At 37.5% G+C, this 20,510-nt stretch overlaps 1 protein-coding gene across 1 annotated transcript; it reads right to left on the bottom strand.

Moving 5' to 3' along the window:
- Window positions 1–208: 208 nt before the first annotated feature.
- Window positions 209–19,317, bottom strand: LOC129728311 (probable RNA-binding protein 46). The gene is made up of 2 exons (XM_055686744.1): window positions 18,886–19,317; window positions 209–394 (listed from the first exon to the last, which is right to left on the bottom strand). The coding sequence occupies exons 1-2, from the start codon at window positions 19,315–19,317 to the stop codon at window positions 209–211; spliced, it is 618 nt and encodes a 205-aa protein (XP_055542719.1).
- Window positions 19,318–20,510: the final 1,193 nt, after the last annotated feature.

Raw genomic sequence — 20,510 nt, 5'->3', positions numbered from 1 at the left:
GAAAATTAATACTCCCACATCTTCTACGATATTACGTACCACAGCCGCTTGCGGAAACACCTTCTCTTTAAATATTTTGCTATCGCTATTCGCAAGGCGCGATCGAAAAATCGGAAAAGTGCACGATTTTACCTATACAGATTTTTCCTTGCAACGCGTGTTCAACCGCACTTACTTCCGCCATTCTACTCATTTCGGGTTACATTTTTCATTCATCTTCCCTCGGAGGGGAACGGGCTCCATCCGGAGATTTCTCGTTCCGAAGAGCAAGCGATAGAGTAAAGTACCACGCAGCTCCATCCTGTGTGGGGCGGTTGGAGTGTGCAACCATAATCATAACGATAATATGCGACTTGGCAAATAACCGATCACCGGAACTGACGGGCACATGATACTGCCGAGAAAAGTAACGAAAGTAGCGCTCTTTTATTCAATAAAAATAAAAAACCAAGATATGCTATAGAAAGGATAACCTTTATGCATTTTTTTTTTCGAAGCGACACCGAAGGGCAAAACGTGTAAAGCCGGGGTTTATCTGCTGCAGGGAACTGTGATCGGATATTGGTGGTTGCAGGGTAGTGAGATAAAATTTTTCCTGCCTATCAGAGACGCGCAGTAAAAACATACAGTTTATCGATGCGAAGCGGAAAGAATAAATGCAACTTGAGGAGTGGGAAGTTTTTGCTAGGTTACTCTAGTCCCATCCAACAGGGTTTTTTCTCCATCATAATATTGTATACCATTAGGCAAAGAAGCAGATCGATTACGTTCTGATAACCACAAATTCTTCTAAAAAATCGCATACAGTATTGAAGGGACGAGGTCTACCGTTACTGAAGAGAGTACAGCGAAGTAAAATTTTGATTAATCCCATGTTGTTATATTGTAAACTCTGATTTACAACTCAATTCACGCATGTCAGAGGTGTTGTTTTCAAGCAATAATTCATCTTGGCAAACAGAAGCAAATTTTCATTAAACCAATTAATTTCCACACCAAATGCTGAACCAATCGTTCGACAATCGAAACGCGCCAGTTGTAAATTCTGTGCGACATCACATGCGACATGTAATTCATCAAATTCAGCCAGACCATAAATTTCAAAGCGACCCCCCCATTTTAATTTAAACTCGAGTAATTCTTTACCGCCAATGGCGCCATTCGACCGTTCAACACTGAAGCCTGGAATCACAGAAATTCTGTATGCATCTACCGCAGGGGGTTTGATTCAGATCGGCACCCGCACACTTTTGTCTTGCCTCCAGCGTGAACCAGAGTGGGGATGCGAAGCTGTACTACAGCAATTTGCCTGCCTCACTACACCATCCATCCCCTCAGTGTGCAGCAAAGCAATATGAGGTAATGAAATTAATTAGAGCAATAAATTTTCGAGCATTTTCAAAGGTGCACAAAAAAACGCAACAATGTCACGTGGTTGAGATGAAAAATTAAAACAAACACTGCTTTTCGTTTTGGACCGGGCACGGTTATGTGGGTGGGTACCATCTGTCTGGTGGTGGCTAGTATGGTAAATGATCGAAGAGATTTTTGCGTTTACCAAACGGTTTAAAATTTAGGGTTTCACCGAAGAGAAAGTATCCATTATCCGTCAAAAAAAAAAAAAAAAAAAAAGAACCGGAGCAATTACGACTAAGTAGTGCAATAAATATTATTTTTATAGCCAACGAAGCTCCTGAAATTTTCCGCTGATAGCCAGAAGCACCTGAGAACCGGATCATTTCTTTGTATCTGCACCAACAGAAGAGAGAGAAAAAATACTCCAATATCATTGCCCCAAATCGATTTCCCATGAATATAAACCTGCCTTATCTGACAGCGAGCGGAGCGAAGAAATCTGCACCATTCACCCGATATATAGGCCATTAGAGCAACAGCTGTGGCCTCACCTTTGCCTTCTTCGACAGGTCATTAGTGTCCTGATTTTCCAGGTCGCCAAGTTTCTTCGAATGAACGTTATCCCTTGCTGGGTCTAGGCATCCATATACCTACTCTATAACGATATGGCAAAAATGGCACAGGAAGCAAACAGGCATCGAAAGCCGGGCACACATGTTTGTTGCTCGTTTCAACCTTCGTAATAGCACCATAGTCATCATAATCTTCGCCTTTCATACATATATTCCAACCTGTTTCGTCTAGTGGGAAATTGTGACGATGTGCTTCGGTTACATATCAGTGTAGTGTCGGGTGGTGGCGAATAAAGGAAGGAAAAAAAAGGTCAAAACAGCAAGGTTGGATAAAAGAATCGATTTTCAAATCAGCCTAGGTATATGAGGCGCACGAGATAAGCGACACTTTAGTTTTTCTTATGGAAGGAAGTAATCACCCTTCTTTCTTTCGCTTCCATTTTTCTTAGCCTCTTTGCACTTTTAATTTTACTTTCATTCACCAGGATGATAGAACAGGTAAAAATGAGAATGCTTGCTCGAAAAAATTACTATGATGCCTCAACTTTTTGTCAGTCACCGTTTCTCAACAGTAGTGAAAGTAAAAAAAAATACACAAACAAATCTTTGAAACCTAATTCATGGGAATCACTCGATCAATTTCATAATTTTACCTTTTTCTACTAAATTTAATTTCGAATCTCTTTGTTTCTTAATAAATGCATAAGATTACTATACCATTTAACTAATAGTAAAAAAGGAAGAAACATTCAAATTTCAAGTGTATCCAAATTACTTAAAACTGCAGAGTTAGACTCCAATTTGCAGATAGAACATCGAAAGGAATTTCTCAATAAACAACAATAAACAAGAGAAAAGGCGATGGCGTCGAGTACAATAAATGGAGGAGAGAAATAAAAAATTCTAAACTATACAATTAGGTACGGTGATCAAGCTAGGCGAGCTAGGAGTTCACAAATTTTATATTTGTTACACCCCATAATTTTAATTTACCTCTTACACCCCTTGCCTCGCTAATGGGACAAATCAAATTCCAAGTCGTAGAAATACATTACCTACTCTAGACTCTACATACCGAATTTAATGTTGATCGGTCCAGCATTTTTAAAATCATCAAAGTTTACATCGTTCACTCCACCCTCCCCTTTGCAACGCCTGTGAGATACAGAAAAGTCTAACATGACACAGTTACGTCGCAAAAATACATCTCAGACTCAAAAACACCCGTAAATAAATTTGCATGGTTGTCTGAGTGAAAATTTCCACGTTCAAAATCTAGGAATTCACCCACCCCTTGCTACGCTTATAAAATAGAGTAAAACTAATATTTTAGACTTACTCTTCGTACTTCAAAACCCCTATGTGCGAAATTTCATGGTAATCGATTTTCTGGTTCTTGAATCTATAGGTAATGGACAGACAAACGGACATTCGCATTTATTGATATAGATATGAAATGGAAAAGAGCGGTAACAAATTAAAATTAAAATGAAAAAGAATCAAAAACGAAAAAAAGAACCGAAAATCGATGAATAAAATAATGCGTAATAATAAACAAAAAGAAAAAGAACATGGAAATATATGAGAAATAAACGGTAAGTAAAATGCAAAATAACGATAGAAATAGTGTACAGTATGTGAAGGAGTAAACAAAAAAGAAAATGAAATTACAATATAAAACAGGAAAATGATAAAGCAAAATGCGAACAGAAATAAAGAAAGGTAAATTGTAGAAGGAATTAAAAAAACGAAAAGGAAAAAAAGAATTTGTAAAAGGTTAATGTAAAAAAAGCTGAATAAAAAACCTAAATTAATCCACCTACTGCCGCTCATAGCAAGTCCGTCCCATTTGCGTTTTTGTGCTGATGAGGAAACAGCGATAAAAAACCGTAACACTTTGGGAGAAATATTGCAATCTTATGCTGTTTTAAACAAGGCCATCGACAGAAATTGTTACTGCAATGTTAATTTAATACTTTAGCATTATAACCCGTTCATAAACACCAAAATTCGATTGAATTATGTTGCAAACCATAAGCTGGGACCCATATGCGATTACTTTTTCGATACCTAGCCAGAATGATAGCAAACCAGTCCCATAGCCACCTACGACTGGAGATGAAAAGCAAACTACTGCAAAGCGATTCCGGTTATAGCTTGCATTTGAAACGAATTAGCTGCTGGACGATCACCTTCTCGCGTGCTTCCACAGAATCATTAAACGATTTTGTAGTGAGAAATGTATTACAATATGGTTGTATAACTTGCCCGCTTGTTTCTTTATCTAATACTATGATTAAATTCTCAATCAGTTCAGGTGGAGGAACTTGTTCTAAAATTTTTCGAAAGCGGTCAATGTGTGACGGCGGCGGACAGCTTCCACGCATTAGACAGGGAAACCAATATAACAAAGACCCTACTATTACTAATTTAGATTTTTACTACGTTGTGAAAAAGCTAAGAAGTGTGCTGAAGTATTCGGTATGACTGTTGACACGATGTTCAAAAAATAAACCACCGTTTATCAATTGTTACCCACGGCCCAACATGGATAAAATACGAGGGTAGTATAATTTTATATTGATTGGATGCTCTAATTAACAGTACAGTGACACGCCTAACGGCGATGGCAGAAATGCTGTTCATTCAAAAAAAAAAGGTGAAAGAAACTTAGCATTGATAAATTTTTGTAGTTTTACTTTTAAAATTATACAAAGACATTACCAATCAACTGTCAAACAATAAGGTTTTAATTTTTATCCCATCCTCAAAAACACACATATGCAATAAGCTTTGTTCCCTCGTGATTACCAATAACAAGATATCGGCACAACAACTAACGATTCCAGCAGATTCTAGAAATCAGGTTTCTCTTATAGAAAACGAAATGTTCTATTTTTCCAGTTTTAAATGCGAAACTATAGTAAAGTTCGATCGAACCGCCTATTGAATTTTACTTGGTCAACTGGTACATCGAATTCTGAACCTGAAGACCATGAACTATGTTAAACATAACATGTTTCATGATATATTTTTGACTGTGGGACTGATGATTGTGATGATTTGTTTTATGGGACCGACTTGCGATCATTTTTGCTATGGGACAAACCGACTTGCTATTTTTTTCATAGTTCCTCAGAACAATGTATTCAAAATTATGTGTTCTATCGAAAGTAGATGTAAAAAGGTGATGATTCCACCAATAAAGTCGAAATTGATAAAAATGCAATTGGGACGGACTTGCCATGAGGGGCAGCCTAGCGGTCAGACTCAGCCTTTCTCATTCAAACTTATTATTTGTAAAAATAGATTTACATGAATGCTGGGTTCTAAAATATTGATGTTGTAATTGAAGTATAAAATATGAAATTTGACGTAATGTTAGTGCTTAGGAAATAGCGAAATTAAAAAAAAATAACTCTTAATTTCGAACAATTTAATCACGAGCGCTACCGGGAACGTTCAAATAGTACGATACCACATTTAAGTCATGTTGAGGCCATATATATTGATCAAAGCAGGTATAATGTTGAATAGTCTTTGAATTTCTATTCTCTACAAAACTTTTGAACCACATATCAAATTGTTATGAAGTTTGTTATTTGTAAGTTTGAGAGATGACTCGTTTGTATGACACTAGTTATGTTCAAATAAATCGTGTAATACTTGAGATAATTGACTTTCGTTGTTTTACATCTTAAAACATAACGGTTGCTTAAGTTTGATTACAATCAAATGAAAAGGTAACGTATAGGGCAGCCAAACTTTGGAACCACGTGTTCAATCATAATTCATCAGTTAACCCTTAACTAGCCCGTTCATCTGATATCAATATTGTTCAAATCGGTTGTGTAGTTTCTAAGATAATGAAGTTTTGTGAATTTCACATTTCGATACATTACAGACGAAGTTACAGTCCGATTACAGCAAAATTCAATTGGGTGTTATAAGGCAGCTAAACCTTTCATTTGACACTAATTTTGTGGAAATCGGGTCGGCCATCTCTGAGAAAAGTTAGTGAATTTATGTAGTCTTCAGGATATGTTTCTTTTCATAGCTGGATTTCACATTTTTAAACATAACAGGCAAAGTAACAATCCGTTTGCAAAAAAAAAATCAACTGGGTCTTATGGGGCAACAAGACCTTCCATATGACACTGAGTTTATGAAAATCGGTCCAGCCATCTCTGAGAAACATGAGTGAGATTAAATAGTCTCCAGAACACGTTTCGTTCCATAACTTCTGAACCACATGTTCAATCTTCATAAGATTTAAAAGTTAAGAGTTTTTTTGGGTAGCCCGTTCAATTGAAACCAATTTTGTTCAAATCGGTTGTGTAGTTTCTGAAATATTGATGTTTCGTGATTTTTTACATTTTAATACATAACCTTTAAACTAGAAATCAGATTAAAACAAAATTCAATAGGGTCTTTTAGGGCAACCTTTCATTTGCAATTAATTTCATTGAAATCGGTTCAGCTGGCTCTGAGCAAATTGAGTGAGATTGGGAGGACGTTGCACACACACACACACATATATATATATATATATATATATATATATATATATATATATATATATATATATATATATATATATATATATATATATATATATATATATATATATATATATATATATATATATATATATATATATATATATATATGTATATATATATATATATATATATATATATATATATATATATATATATATATATATATATATATATATATATATATATATATATATACGGCGACGCACTCATCCTTAAGACAGAAGAGTCAAAGTACTCGGAAGTCCTTAAGGCAATGAGAGGCGATGCGAAGCTCAAAGATCTGGGGGCAGATGTGCGTAGCATCCGCCGATCCCGCAAGGGAGAAATGATCGTCGAGCTCCGCAAGGAAGCCAGAAACAAGGGCCCAGCCTATCGGGCATTGGCCCAAGAGGCGCTTGGAGATAGAGTGCAGGTTCGGGCACTCACGTCGCAGGTAACCCTACAACTTAAATACCTGGACGAAGTCACCGAGGCATGCGAAGTCGTGGATGCCCTCAAGGAGCAGTGCGAAGTGGTTGTGGCACCAGAGGCAGTTCGACTGCGCAAAGGCCCAGTAGGAACCCAGATCGCCACTGTCAGGCTTTCGTCAGTAGACGCAAACCAGGCGCTAAAGGTAGCGAGGCTCAAAGTGGGCTGGTCAATGTGCCCACTCAGCATCTACCAGCCGCCGGAGGTCTGCTTTCGATGCTTCGAGCAAGGACACAAGTCCTTTAGCTGCAAGGGGCCTGACAGGAGCTCCTTATGCAGGCGGTGCGGTGCTGCAGGCCACAAAAGCAAAGACTGCGGAGAGCCCCCGAAGTGCTTGGCGTGCGCCGGGAAGCGTGACGCAAAGCACATAATGGGAGGCCCGAGGTGCACGGCCGGTGAGCCGACTAGCAAGCCACGGGCGCGAGAGTGACACAGCTAAATTTGAACCACTGCTTCGCGGCTCAGCAACTGCTATACCAAGCAGTCACTGAGTCGTTGTCGGACATCGCCATAATCTCGGACCCCTACCGAATTCCTTCCGGAAACGGTAACTGGATTTCGGACGGGTCCGGTATGGCGGCAATATGGACGACGAGCAGGTTCCCGGTTCAAGAGATAGTGTCAACTTCAAACGAAGGATACGCGGTTGCCAAGGTGAACGGAGTGTACTACTGCAGCTGCTATGCTCCGCCTCGTTGGTCTACCGAGCAGTTCGCAAGGATGATCGACCGAGCCACCGTGGAGCTGATCGGTCTATCACCGTTGGTAGTGGCGGGCGACTTCAACGCATGGGCAACTGAGTGGGGAAGTCGACGCACAAACCAGAGAGGCCGGATCTTGTTGGAGGCTTTGGCGAAGCTCAACATAGATCTGGCCAACGTCGGCTTGAAGAGCACCTTCAGTAGAAACGGCGTGGAGTCGATCATCGATGTGACATTCTGTAGTCCAGGATTGATCACGAACTGGAGGGTAGACGATGGCTACACTCATAGCGACCACCTGGCGGTCTGTTATAGCGTAGACTGTAAAACGAGTCCGCATGTGGCGAGTAGAATTAACACTCCAGCTCCTCGCGGTTGGAGGATATCACACTTCAACGAAGAGGTATTTGCGGAAGCAATTAGACTAGAACACGAGGCGAGCAGAACTCGTAACCTGAGCGCTGATCAACTTGTTGCATTACTTTCGCGGGCGTGCGACGCCACTATGCCTAGGAACCGCCAGCCTAGGCATGGAAGGCCACCAGTCTACTGGTGGACCGACGCGATAGCGGACCTCCGCAGAGCGTGTCTTCAAGCGAGAAGAAGGATTCAACGTGCGCGAACCGACGAAGAAAGGGAAGATCGTCGAGGGGCATTCAGTTCCGCAAAAGCGGCGCTTAAGAGAGCAATAAAAGCTAGTAAACACTAACCCGTGGGGTAACGCCTATAGGATGGTGATGGCCAAGACTAAGGGTGCGATGGCGCCCGCAGAAAAATCACCAGCGATGCTTGAGCGGATCATAGAGGGACTCTTTCCACGCCACGAGCCAAATCCTTGGCCTCCGGCTGGCGAGTCACTTCACCGACGTTCCAGTATCTCAAACTCAGACCAGAGGTGGTCGGCCAACCTGCCGAACACCCAATATATGAGTGACGGCGTTAGCCGTGCCGAGGCAGAGGAGGCGGAAACGGTTACGAACGAGGAACTCATCGCGATCGCCAACTCCCTGAAGGTGAGCAAGGCACCGGGATTGGATGGGATTCCGAATCTGGCTGTGAAGAAGGCCATCAAAGAGGCCCCCAGACTATTCCGGGAAGTCATGCAGAAGTGCCTGGATGACTGTACATTCCCAGAGAGATGGAAGCGACAGAAGCTGGTCTTATTGCCGAAGACAGGGAAACCACCTGGTGACCCGTCGGCATACAGACCGATATGTCTGCTCGATACGGCGGGTAAGGTGCTCGAGAAGGTTATTCTCAATAGACTGGTTAGGTACACCGAAAGTGCAAACGGTCTGTCGAGTAACCAGTTCGGCTTCCGAAAAGGCAAGTCTACGGTGGATGCTATTCTGTCCGTCACCAAAACAGCAGAGGTAGCACTCCAGCGTAAAAGATGGGGCATTCGCTATTGCGCAATCGTCACGTTGGACGTGAAAAATGCGTTCAATAGTGTTAGCTGGGATTCCATAGCCCACTCGCTTCGGAAACTAGACATTCCGGTATCTTTGTACAGGATTCTGGAAAATTATTTCCAGAATCGTGTGCTAGTTTACAGCACAGACGAGGGTCAAAAATGTGTCCCAATTACCGCAGGGGTTCCACAAGGTTCCATCCTGGGCCCGGTACTGTGGAATATCATGTACGATGAAGTGCTGAAACTAAAGCTCCCCCAAGGGGTTGTGATCGTTGGGTTTGCGGACGACATCACACTTGAGGTCTACGGCGAGTCGATCGAGGAGGTTGAGTTGACGGCTTCGCACTCTATAAGCGTCGTCGAGGACTGGATGCGCTCCAAAAAACTGGAGCTTGCGCATCATAAGACGGAGATTTCAGTTGTCAATAACCGCAAGTCGAAGCAACAGGCGTTGATCAGTGTCGGGAATTGCACCATCGCCTCTAAGCGCTCCCTGAAGCTGCTGGGGGTGATGATCGATGACAAGCTCGCCTTCGGGAGCCATGTCGAATATGCCTGTAAGAGGGCTTCAATGGCTATTGCAGCATTATCTCGCATGATGTCCAATAGCTCAGCAGTGTACGGCAGCAAGCGGAAACTTCTAGCTAGCGTGACTTCGTCCATACTGAGATACGGCGGGCCAGTGTGGTCCAAAGCACTAGGTACTAGTAAACATCGGGGTAAGTTGGAAAGTACCTACAGGCTCATGTGCCTGAGGGTTGCGAGCGCGTATCGAACTGTGTCATACGACGCAATCTGCGTCCTGTCCGGCATGATGCCTATCAGCATAGCCATTAAGGAGGACGTAGAATGCTTCGATCAACGTGACACAAGGGGCATACGAGGTACCAGAAGATCATTCTCGATGATCAGATGGCAGCAGGAGTGGTCCAATTCCGTGAAGGGTAGATGGACGCATCGACTTATTCCGGATGTATCCGGATGGGTCGGGAGGCGCCATGGAGAAGTAAACTTCCATCTGACACAGATTCTGTCAGGCCATGGTTGCTTTAGGCAGTATCTACACAGATTCGGGCATGCGGGGTCCCCCATGTGTCTCGAGTGCGCGGAAGCGGAAGAGACTGCTGAGCATGTCTTCTTCGTGTGCCCTCGTTTTGTGCATGCGCGGAGCGACATGATGGTAGTGAGCGGGCCAGACACCACTCCGGACAACCTAGTTCGGAGGATGTGTAAAGACCCAAACATTTGGAGGGCGGTTTGTACAGCCGCCTCTCAAATAGTTTTAGAATTGCAAAACAGGCGACAGGTTGACCACCGACACGCCAGTGTTAGCTAACGGCCAGTCTCCAGGTTAGTTAGCTAAGTTAGCAAAAAGACCTAAAGAACCAAGAGGGTGCACAGAGCTCAAAAGCCGCTCCCCGAAGCAATACCTAGCGGTGGTCCCGGGGAGTATTATGGGCTGGAGACTGAAGGGGTTTTAGTGGGTCCGGTCACTGATTCAAACCAACCCCACACTCCCTGAGGTTGGTCACCTCAGGGGTTTGGATGCAAATTTCCCCTTCACCTGAAACAAAAAAAAAAAAAAATATATATATATATATATATATATATATATATATATATATATATATATATATATATATATATATATATATATATATATATATATATAAATACACATATATATATATATATATATATATATATATATATATATATATATATATATATATATATATGTATATATATATATATATATATGTATATATATATATATATATATATATATATATATATATATATATATATATATATATATATATATATATATATATATATATATATATATATATATATATATATATATTTATATATATATATATATATATATACAGAAAATGCTCAGCTCGTCGAACTGAGTCGAGTGATATACACTTTTATACCTTTAGTTTTTGCAATGATTGCTATACCTTTTTAAGAGAAAGGCAATAGGAGAAAGGCAAAAAGTGAAATGAAACAAATGACTTTTCATTTCAACTTCAATCCCGAGCAAGGCCGCAAACATTGAAATAGTACAATATCAAATTAAAATGATGTTGAGGCCACATATTTTGATCGTAGCTATAGTTTTAAACAGTCTGCGGGTTACGATTCTTTCTATAACTTTCAAACCACATGTTTAAACATTATGAAATTCATTGTTCAAGGGTTTAAAAGCCCATTAATTTGAATTCAATTATTTTCATAGCTTTTGAGATATAAGAGCGATTTTCAGATTTTGACGCAGCGCCAAAACCAAAAGTTTGATAACAATGAAATTCAATAGAAACCTAAGCGGCAAATAGACCCTTCATTTGACATCAAGATGGAAAGAATCGGTCAGACCATCTCTGAGACAAGTGAGTGCGAGAAAAAAGGTGCACATACACACGTACACACCCACACCCACACACACATGTACACCTATACATGCATACATGCATAAAATGCTTGATTCGTCGAACTGAGTCAAGTAGTATATGAAATTCGGCCATTTGGGTCACTTTTCTACCTTTTAATTAGCCGTTGGTCGTTAGGAGAAAGTCAATATGTTTAGTTTCATTATGTGATTTCACATTTTTATTAACGATGGACAAAGTTACAAACCGTTTACGATTAAAATTCAATAGCAACCTAAGGGGCAACTAGACCTTTCATTTGACACTAATTTTGTGAAAATCGGTTCAGCCATCTCTGAGAAAAAAGAGTGAGTTTAAACAACCTCAGGATAACTTTTCTTTAGATAACTTTTGAACCATATGTTCAATCATTACGAAATTTAAAAGTTAAGAGTTTTGAAGACAGCCCAATCATTTGCAATTAGTTTTATTGAAATCGGTTATGTGGTTTCTGAGATATCGATGTTTCGTGATTTTTGCATTTTGATACATAACCTCTAAACTAAAAATCCGATTACAATGAAATTCAATAGCAACCTATGGCGCAAGTAGACCTTTTATTTGCAATTAATTTCATGAATATCGGTCCAGCCATCTCTGAGAAAAGTGGGTGAGAAAAAAAAGTTGCACATACACACACACATACACACATACACACATACATACCTACATACAGAAAATCTCAGTTCGTCGAAAGGGGTCGAGTGGTATATGACATTCGGCCATTGGGACCACTTTTATACCTATGGTTTTTCCAGTGATTGCTATACCTTTCTAGGAGAAAGGCAAAAAGGATACATTGAAGAGCAAAATCATTTCAAATCGCCTAAAAATACGCGAAAATTTAATCGACCATTTTTGATTTGAATGAAACTTTGCCCACGTATTTTTTTTGTAAAGTGGATATTTTTTTTGTGATGCATTTTCGATTCGCTACAACTCATTCTCAGACAGTTTTTCTATACAACCAACGGTTTCTGGGCTACAATGATTCGAATAAAACCTATTCCAAAAGGCATACGCCCTTTTAGAATGTAACTCATGGGTGTAAAAAATCTCTCCATCTGTGAAAAGTGCTCAGTTTGCTTAGCCCAATACGTGTGCAAAGTTTCATTCAAATCAAAAATGGTCGATATTCGACCATAGGTCATTTGGCGCGATCTTGCTCTAAAAATAAATAGAAAATAGAAACAGGTAAAAAATTGGAAAACATAAACGAGGAAAATAAACGAGAGAGGAAAAATTGGAATGGAAAAAAGAAAGAAAATGAGCTGAGGAATTCGAAAAGAGAATCGAGGAAGCAAAATAAAAAACGGGAAAGGAATGCCAAAAGCAGATTGAAAGGAAGAATGGAAAAGGAAACAATAAAGCGAAAAGGGAAAAATACGAAGGAAAGCATAAGAAGGACGTATAAAGTAACACAAAAACAGCAACTCTCTCTTCGTGAATCAAAAATACAAGGAAAAAATTATTAACTTTAAAGAAAAATAATAACCGAGAATCATAATTAAACGGAGATTCAAATGGGAAACGTAACTGATATATGTAGGAAATGACAATGCAGACAAAAAAAGGCAAAGGAAAATAAGAAAGAAATGAAGGATGCAAGAAAATGAGGCATGAGAAAAGAAATTAGAAAAAGTATGCGAAAAATTTAATAAGAATAAAAAATGGAAATTGGAAGAGAGAAAAATCGAAAACAAGAAAAAGCCGCAAAAAAAAGATGGAAAATTTGAAATGGAAAAATAGAAGAAGAGAAGGGTACGGATAATAGAAAGTAAAGTAAATAAAATAACATGTTACTTCGAAAATAAGAAGAACGAAAATTAAATTTTAGAAATGAGAGAGAAAAATATAAATGAAAATTATGACGTAAAACGGAAACCGAAAATGGAATAGTAAAACGAGAAAGAAAAGCGAGGTTCAAAAGAAAATTGAAAAGAAAGAAGAAAAGTAAATGGAAGAAAAATAAGAAAAGAGCTTGGAGGAAATAAACGGGAGCAGTGAAAGGCAAAGTTGAAAACAGAACGTGAAAATATGAAGTGAAGATCAAAAAACAGAAATAGAAGAAGGAAAATGTGAACAGAAAATTAAAATGAGAATGGAGAGAAAAATGGGAAAACGAAATTGGAAAAATATGATAGATGAATAGGAAAGGGAATGGAAATGAGGAAGGGAAATGAAAAACATGAAGGCAAAATAATAACGAAAAAGGAGGAAAATAAAATGGGAACGGAAAAAGACAAGCCAAACGAAAAGAGAAGGAAGAATGGAAGAAGGTAACATGCGAAATGGGAAGTGACATATAAAAGGGAACATAAAACGAGAGAATTTCAAGAACAGTAAGAAAAAGAAACATGCAACTTCACGAATGAAACTCAAGAGGGAAAACAACAAAATTTGAAAATATAGAGGAAAATAAGACATAGGTATATTAAAAAATCGAAAATGGAAAAGATATATAAGGAAGGAGAAAAAATGGGACAAGGAAATTGGAAAGGAGAAAAAATATAAAGACAAAAATTGGAAAAGGAACTGGGAAAGGGAGAATGAAAATAAAAACTGGATGCAAAACCGAAAGGAAAAAAACTAGTATGATATTAGAGACACAGTAAACGACAATAAAAAATTACACCGAAAATTTTGAACAGGAAGTGAAGATGTAATGAGAAATGTAAACGAAATTACAATATGGAACATGGAAATAATGAGGTAAATTGCAAATAAAAGTGAAGAAAAGAAAGAAAAAGGAAAACTAGAATTTGAAAAGGATAATGTGGAAGAAAGAGCAAAAAAGGAAAAATACAAGAAACAGGACAGTAATATTGAAAAAAAGTAAATGGAGATATAAAACGAGAAAGAAAATCAAAAGAGAGAGAAAAATGGTGAAAAATTGCAATGTAAAAGATGAAAGAAAATGGGATAAGCAAATAGAATAGAGGATCGAGGAAAAGAAACAGAAACGAGAAAGATATATTAGAAAGAAATGGATGAGAAAAATAGAAAAGGAAACAATAAAGCGATATGAGAGGTGAAATAAACGGAAAACTTTAAAAAGAAAAGGTTAATGAGGACGTTGTATAAGTTGCAAGGAAGTTGCAGGAAACGGAGACATAAAATGGAAAAGAATAGAAGACAGAAAAATGAGGATGGGGAAAAAATGAGAAAAAGAAATTGGAAATGAGAAAGGGAAAAAGAGAACGAAAGAAAGAAGCGAAATTAATAGAAAGAAATTGGAAAGGTGATTATAAAAAGTATACGAAAAACGGAGGAGGAAAACAGAATGGAAAGTAATAGGAAAAGGAAATTGGAAAGTAAAAATTATATGAGAGACAAAGCAAAAAAAGATTGAAAAAAAAAACTGGGAAAGTAAGAACGCAAAGTAAAAATTGGAAAACCGAGCATATAGCGTAATGAGAAAAAGAAATTGGAACCGAGAAAAAACATGCTCGGAGGAAATAGAAATAGAGAATAAAAAAAAGAATTTATAAAAAGAAAAAGAAGGTGAAAACCATACAGGGGAATGAGAAAATAAAATGATAAAGACATTACAAAGTAAAATAACAATAAAAAAACAAGTCACTCCAGTAATTGAACAAATTTAAAAAAAATATCTCTCCCAGCTGGTCTCGAGGTACGATGCTGGCCTTACCAGTCAGTCGTCGTAGGTTTGAGTCTCGGCTCGGGAGAGACTGTTAGTGTCAGTAGGCTCGTAGCGCTAGCCTCGCAATTGTCTGGTACACTTAACAGTTGGCTGCGAAGTCTGAGTATAATAAACAGAAGGTCGACTTCTGGTACGGAATGTAGCACCAAGGCTTTGCTTTTTAAAAATAATATAAAATTCAACATTAAAGAGGTAATAACGGGTAGGAGAGATATAAGAATTTGTAAAAAAACGAGAAATAAGGAGAATTAAAAAAAAAACGAAGAAAAATTCGGAGAAACTGGTAAACAAAATAACAGTGAAATCAAAAACAAACAAAAATAAATAGAAATATGAGAACAAATAAAAGGACAAAAAATGATTAAAAGAATCTCAAAAAAAAAACATAAAAAGCATCAATAAGAAAAAACAATGGAAGGTGGAAAAGGAAAATGGAAAATACGGGAGAATGCATTGGAAAAAAAAATAGGTGTGAAAAAAAAATTGGAAAGGTGAATGAAAAAGAAAATGAAAAAGGTAAAGATAAACGAAGAAGGAAAATATAAATGGAAATTTTATTAAGAAACAATTATTTGAAAAGAAGTAGGAGCATTGCAAAAAAAAAATGGGGGAGTAAAATTGAAAATGGACAAAGAAATGGTGAAGGAAAGCGACAAAAACATAGTGTGAAGATTAGAGATATTGCATAAGAAGAAGAAAAAGTTAAACTGAAAAGAGCAAAAATAAAGCAAAATGGGAAATTATAAACGGAAAACATCAAGCGAAAGAGAAATAGAAACTGGAAATTACAAATAAAAAATAAGGGAAGGAAATAGTGCAAAATGATAGAGTAAACTTGGAATGCCACAGAAAAATACAAAAGAGAAAATTGTTTAGGGAAATAACCTAGGTATTTAGAAGGAGAAATGGAAAGAAGAATTGGAAAAAATCAGACAGTAAAAGCACAAAAAAGAGAAGAAAACCAAAAAACTAAAATATACAGAGGATGATAGAGGTCGGACTCGATTATCCGGAGACTCGATTATCCGGAAACTCGATTATCCGGAAATCGATTATCCGGAATTTTGGACTCGATTATCCGGAATTTTATTTTTTTAGTGTTCGTTTTCATTTTTCATTCAGAAATTTTACCTTTACCATTTTGTGACCATTTATGTCACTTCCGGCATGTTTGGGACATTTTCATTTTCGTCTCAGAAATAATTTCTGGTTACGCCACTGCATCATACAAGCAAAATAAAAAAAGGAAATATTTATTTTATGTTCGTTAATAACAAATTTGAATATTTTCTCTGTGATTCGATTATCGGAAAACTCGATTATCCGGAATGAATTTTTTTTTTTTTTGGTGTTCCGGATAATCGAGTCCAGCCTGTAAAACATTTTAGAGATAACTTAAAAAAAAGATAGAAGGACGAGACGCGTTAAAAAAAAGAGGAAAATTACCAAAATTAGAGGCGCGTAATAAAAAATAGTGATGAAATTTCGGAGATAAAAACTAACGAGAAATAAAAATGAGAGTCTGAAGTGAAATAAAAACTGGAATGGGAAAAAAATAATAAAAAGAAAACCAACACATAAGTAAAGGAAACAAGGAACCAAATGGAAATCATGGAAGAAATGGTTTCCATTCGGTTCCCTGTTTCCTTTACGAATGTAAATGGGAAGTGCATTTGTAGGGAGAAATTTACTGAAAAGAAGAAAATGATATGAAAACAATGAAACAAGGACATATCAAATACTGGAAACTGAAAACGAGAAATGTGAATGTTGAATAGAAACTCGAAAATGAAACGAAGAAGGCTAATGGTGAAGAAAAATCGAAATGAAAAAGAAAAATGGGGCGAGAGACTTGGAAAATATAATATATTATAAAAAAAATAGGTAAGTAACACGAGAAAAAAAAATTGAAACAGATATGGGAAAAACAAAAGGGATAAGAAAATCAGGAAGATAAATAAAAGAGGAAAGAGGAAATGGGGAATCGGATTATGAAAAGGGAATGAGAAATTGTGCATTGAATAGAGAATATTAAAATGTTATGGAAAAGAGAGAAGGAAAAAAATAATCTAAACATATTTATGTAGAAAGAGAGATGTATAAAAATATATGAGAAAATGTGTAGAAAATATGCGGAATGTGAGAAACTGAGAATGAAAAAACAAGTGAGAAAGGTAAGAAGATACACAAGCAGCTAAAATGGAGAAACAAAACGGAAAATATGAATAAAAAAAATAAACAAGAAAATTATTAGGAGAAAAAAATGAGAAAACCTTAAAATAAAAATTGAAAGAGTTAAACATCTAAATTTAAATTATTAAAAATGATAATATGTGAGAAAGGAAAGTTGAAAGGAATCGCTGCAGAAAAGGTTTAAAGGACATTAGCAAGTTGCATAAAAATCAAATGAGAAAATTATGAAGTATTCATAACGACAGTTATAGAAATAGGAATAAAAAAAACGTGATGCGAATTTTCGATAAAAAGCAAGACATTAAATAAAACAAACCGAGTTGAAAATTTGAGTTGAAAATTTAAAAAACAGGATCTTATAAAGTAATAGAACAAAACAAGAAAAGTGTAAAACTCAAATGAGATAACTGGATGAACAAGTAAATCGGAAAAATTAAGCATAACAAAATTGAGAGATATAAATTCACTTGTTCCCAGCAGCGGAACATATTCAATATGCTGCTTACCTATGGCGATGGAAAACCATCAAACAACAAATCAGTGCTTTTCATGCAAAACATTCTAGCTTAAGTTAGATTTAGTTTCAGCTCGTAGTCGGCAGCGAGGATAAAAAATTTGCTCTTAGTTATTAAGATACTTTAGAAAGTAAACTACCAGATATAATTGGCGCCGTTAAACATTGAATTGTATTTGTGCCGTGTCAAATAAACTATAGATGAGGAAAAAAAAAATCACTTGTTAACAGGTAATATATATTTCTTGTTCATTTGCGCTTCTTTTTCGTAACTCTGAGTATTTTGAGTCATAAACTGTTGAGTACAAGACATGAAGCATTATTGAGAATATTATTTAAAAGCCATCTAATGATATTCTTCCTTGTAATTTTTCAGTCTTCAAAACATGTAATTACAAACCGGTTAACCTCTTTTTTTCTGGAAATTTGAACGGATTTCATTTCTAACATGTGATATTTGTTGTGTTAACAAGATTTATATACAAATCACATTTTATAAAAAGAATGATTGATTTTATTAGTTTGATCTAGAAATGTAAATTCAACGATAAAATATAGAGCAAACAAAAAATAATTCTCTACCTCTCTCATTAAAAATAAACGATCTGAACCTTATACGCATAAAATACAAAACTGCGGCTCAACTTTTTCCTTATTGTTTTTTCTATACCATTGATGGTTCAAAAATCCCTGCAAATTCATGCGTTTCAACTGTAATATTTATCACCTTAGAAATTTTAACTGCGCAGAACTGCAAATCACTTGAACGAAATCGGTTTCCGATGAGGCCGCGGCTGGTTGTACCATTTCACACAACAATCATCTCCAAAAACTGCTACCACCGGCAACAGTTGCCGCCTAGCCAAAGCCGTCTCATAATGGCACCTAAATTGAACGATCGCAAATTTCTTGGTTCGCTCGTAACGCCGGCATCCAATGAAAACCTGAGTAGTATGAAATCATAACCGCTGGAATAAACAGCTACGAAGAGAGTAAAACTTACACAAACTCCGCTACAGATGGCGTCGATAAATTTTCGAATCGTACCATCCTCGATACTTTGCTCTATATTCAGCAGGACCAACTTGCGCAGATTTAAACTTTTACCCGCGTACAGCACGAAACGTGGTGCGATCGGCAGATTGTTAAACAACAACACGGCCCGCCGGAAGTCCGTCTCGTTGGTGAACCGAACATAGGCGATCCCTCGGTTCAATCCACTAAAGCACATCAAGAGTCGTATTTGGTACACAAAACCAGCGGCCGAGAACAGTGGCACCAATTCCTGCTCGTAAAAATTCCGGGGCAAATGTTTTACAAACAGTTCCCAGTCATAGGTCGGTTCCGGTTTACTGCACGCAATCGGAGGACCAATAAATCGCTGGCCATTCACCTGGATGGTACGATACTCCAGACCAAACCAAAACACGGACATTTTACGATTTGTTCTACAATTTTTATGTTCAACTGTTTTCTTCACGGTGCACTTTTTATGAATGAGTTGGTAGTTTGCATCGTGTATAAAAAGGCAACGCCTTAGCTTTGCTGCACTTCCAGACAAAGTCACTAATACATTCAAGGTCAAGTGCAAATGCAACCCTTTGTGTTTTTTTCATGGTCAAATACCGCACAGTGGCGTGAAAATTTACTCGCTTCAAAATAAGACGGTGTTACTAAGGTGATAGACATTCTCGGTCTCATCTCTGAAATTTAAAAGTGATTGCCAAGATTTTTAAAAGAAAACCATACAGAATGTAACGATTTCTGGATTAATAAGTAAGCATTAATTTGTTGTTCTTTTATGGTCACTCACGATACTCTCTTCTACGGTAAACATGCATTGATGCACACACTACAAGAGCAGACTTGTGCGATTGAGGATGTGGGACTTTTGGGTATTTAAAAAGTTGAACGTAAACACGTGTGGTTGAAGATTTCCATTTCGTTAAGTGTGTGCGTGTTTAATTCATAATGTGTTCATTCATACTTTTATTCCAAATCAAAAGCAATTGGAACTTGGGGGTCGTTTAAAAAATACGTTCGTTGAAGCAAGGAAGTAATAATTTTATTAAAAAACACAGTATAAAACAAATAATTCTAGGTATGCTTTATGATTGCGAACTGTTGGTAACTAAAAATGCAACGATTTTTTGCTGTCATGTTATTGCTGATAGTCAAAAAACATGAAGTTACATAAAAAATAAACACAAACCAATCCTCGATTTCCCATTTTCTCACCCAGCCTGTGCGGCTGCTGATTAATATTCTGTCCAGACCAGCTTCGTTATCTGCTTGTAACCCGTCAGTTAATTGACTAATGAAGTTATCTTCCTATCCCTGTCCGAGGAGTTGCTTGTTTTCCGCTGTTCCGAACAACAATAGCAAATACATTTGAGTCACTTTTAGACAATTTTCCTCTCGTTGGTTGTTTTCTCGCCTGCGGGGCCAACTTTCCGGTCGCATTTCACCGATCTCCAGGAAACTGCAGGGGCGTCGGTTGTGTCAAAATTTGCAAAAGGCATACAGCAGATTCCCCACCGGGTAACGCCACCGACGGTTGTTCATCTTGGTAAAAGCAAGCTGGTTGTATGAAATTCCTTCGAGAGATGGACCGGTGTTCGCGTTTCG

The sequence above is a fragment of the Wyeomyia smithii genome, chromosome 3, assembly GCF_029784165.1.
Source record: "Wyeomyia smithii strain HCP4-BCI-WySm-NY-G18 chromosome 3, ASM2978416v1, whole genome shotgun sequence".
Taxonomy (NCBI): Eukaryota; Metazoa; Arthropoda; class Insecta; order Diptera; family Culicidae; genus Wyeomyia; species Wyeomyia smithii.
Note: the sequence above shows the minus strand (reverse complement) of the source record. Positions and strands in the feature narration are given on the sequence as shown.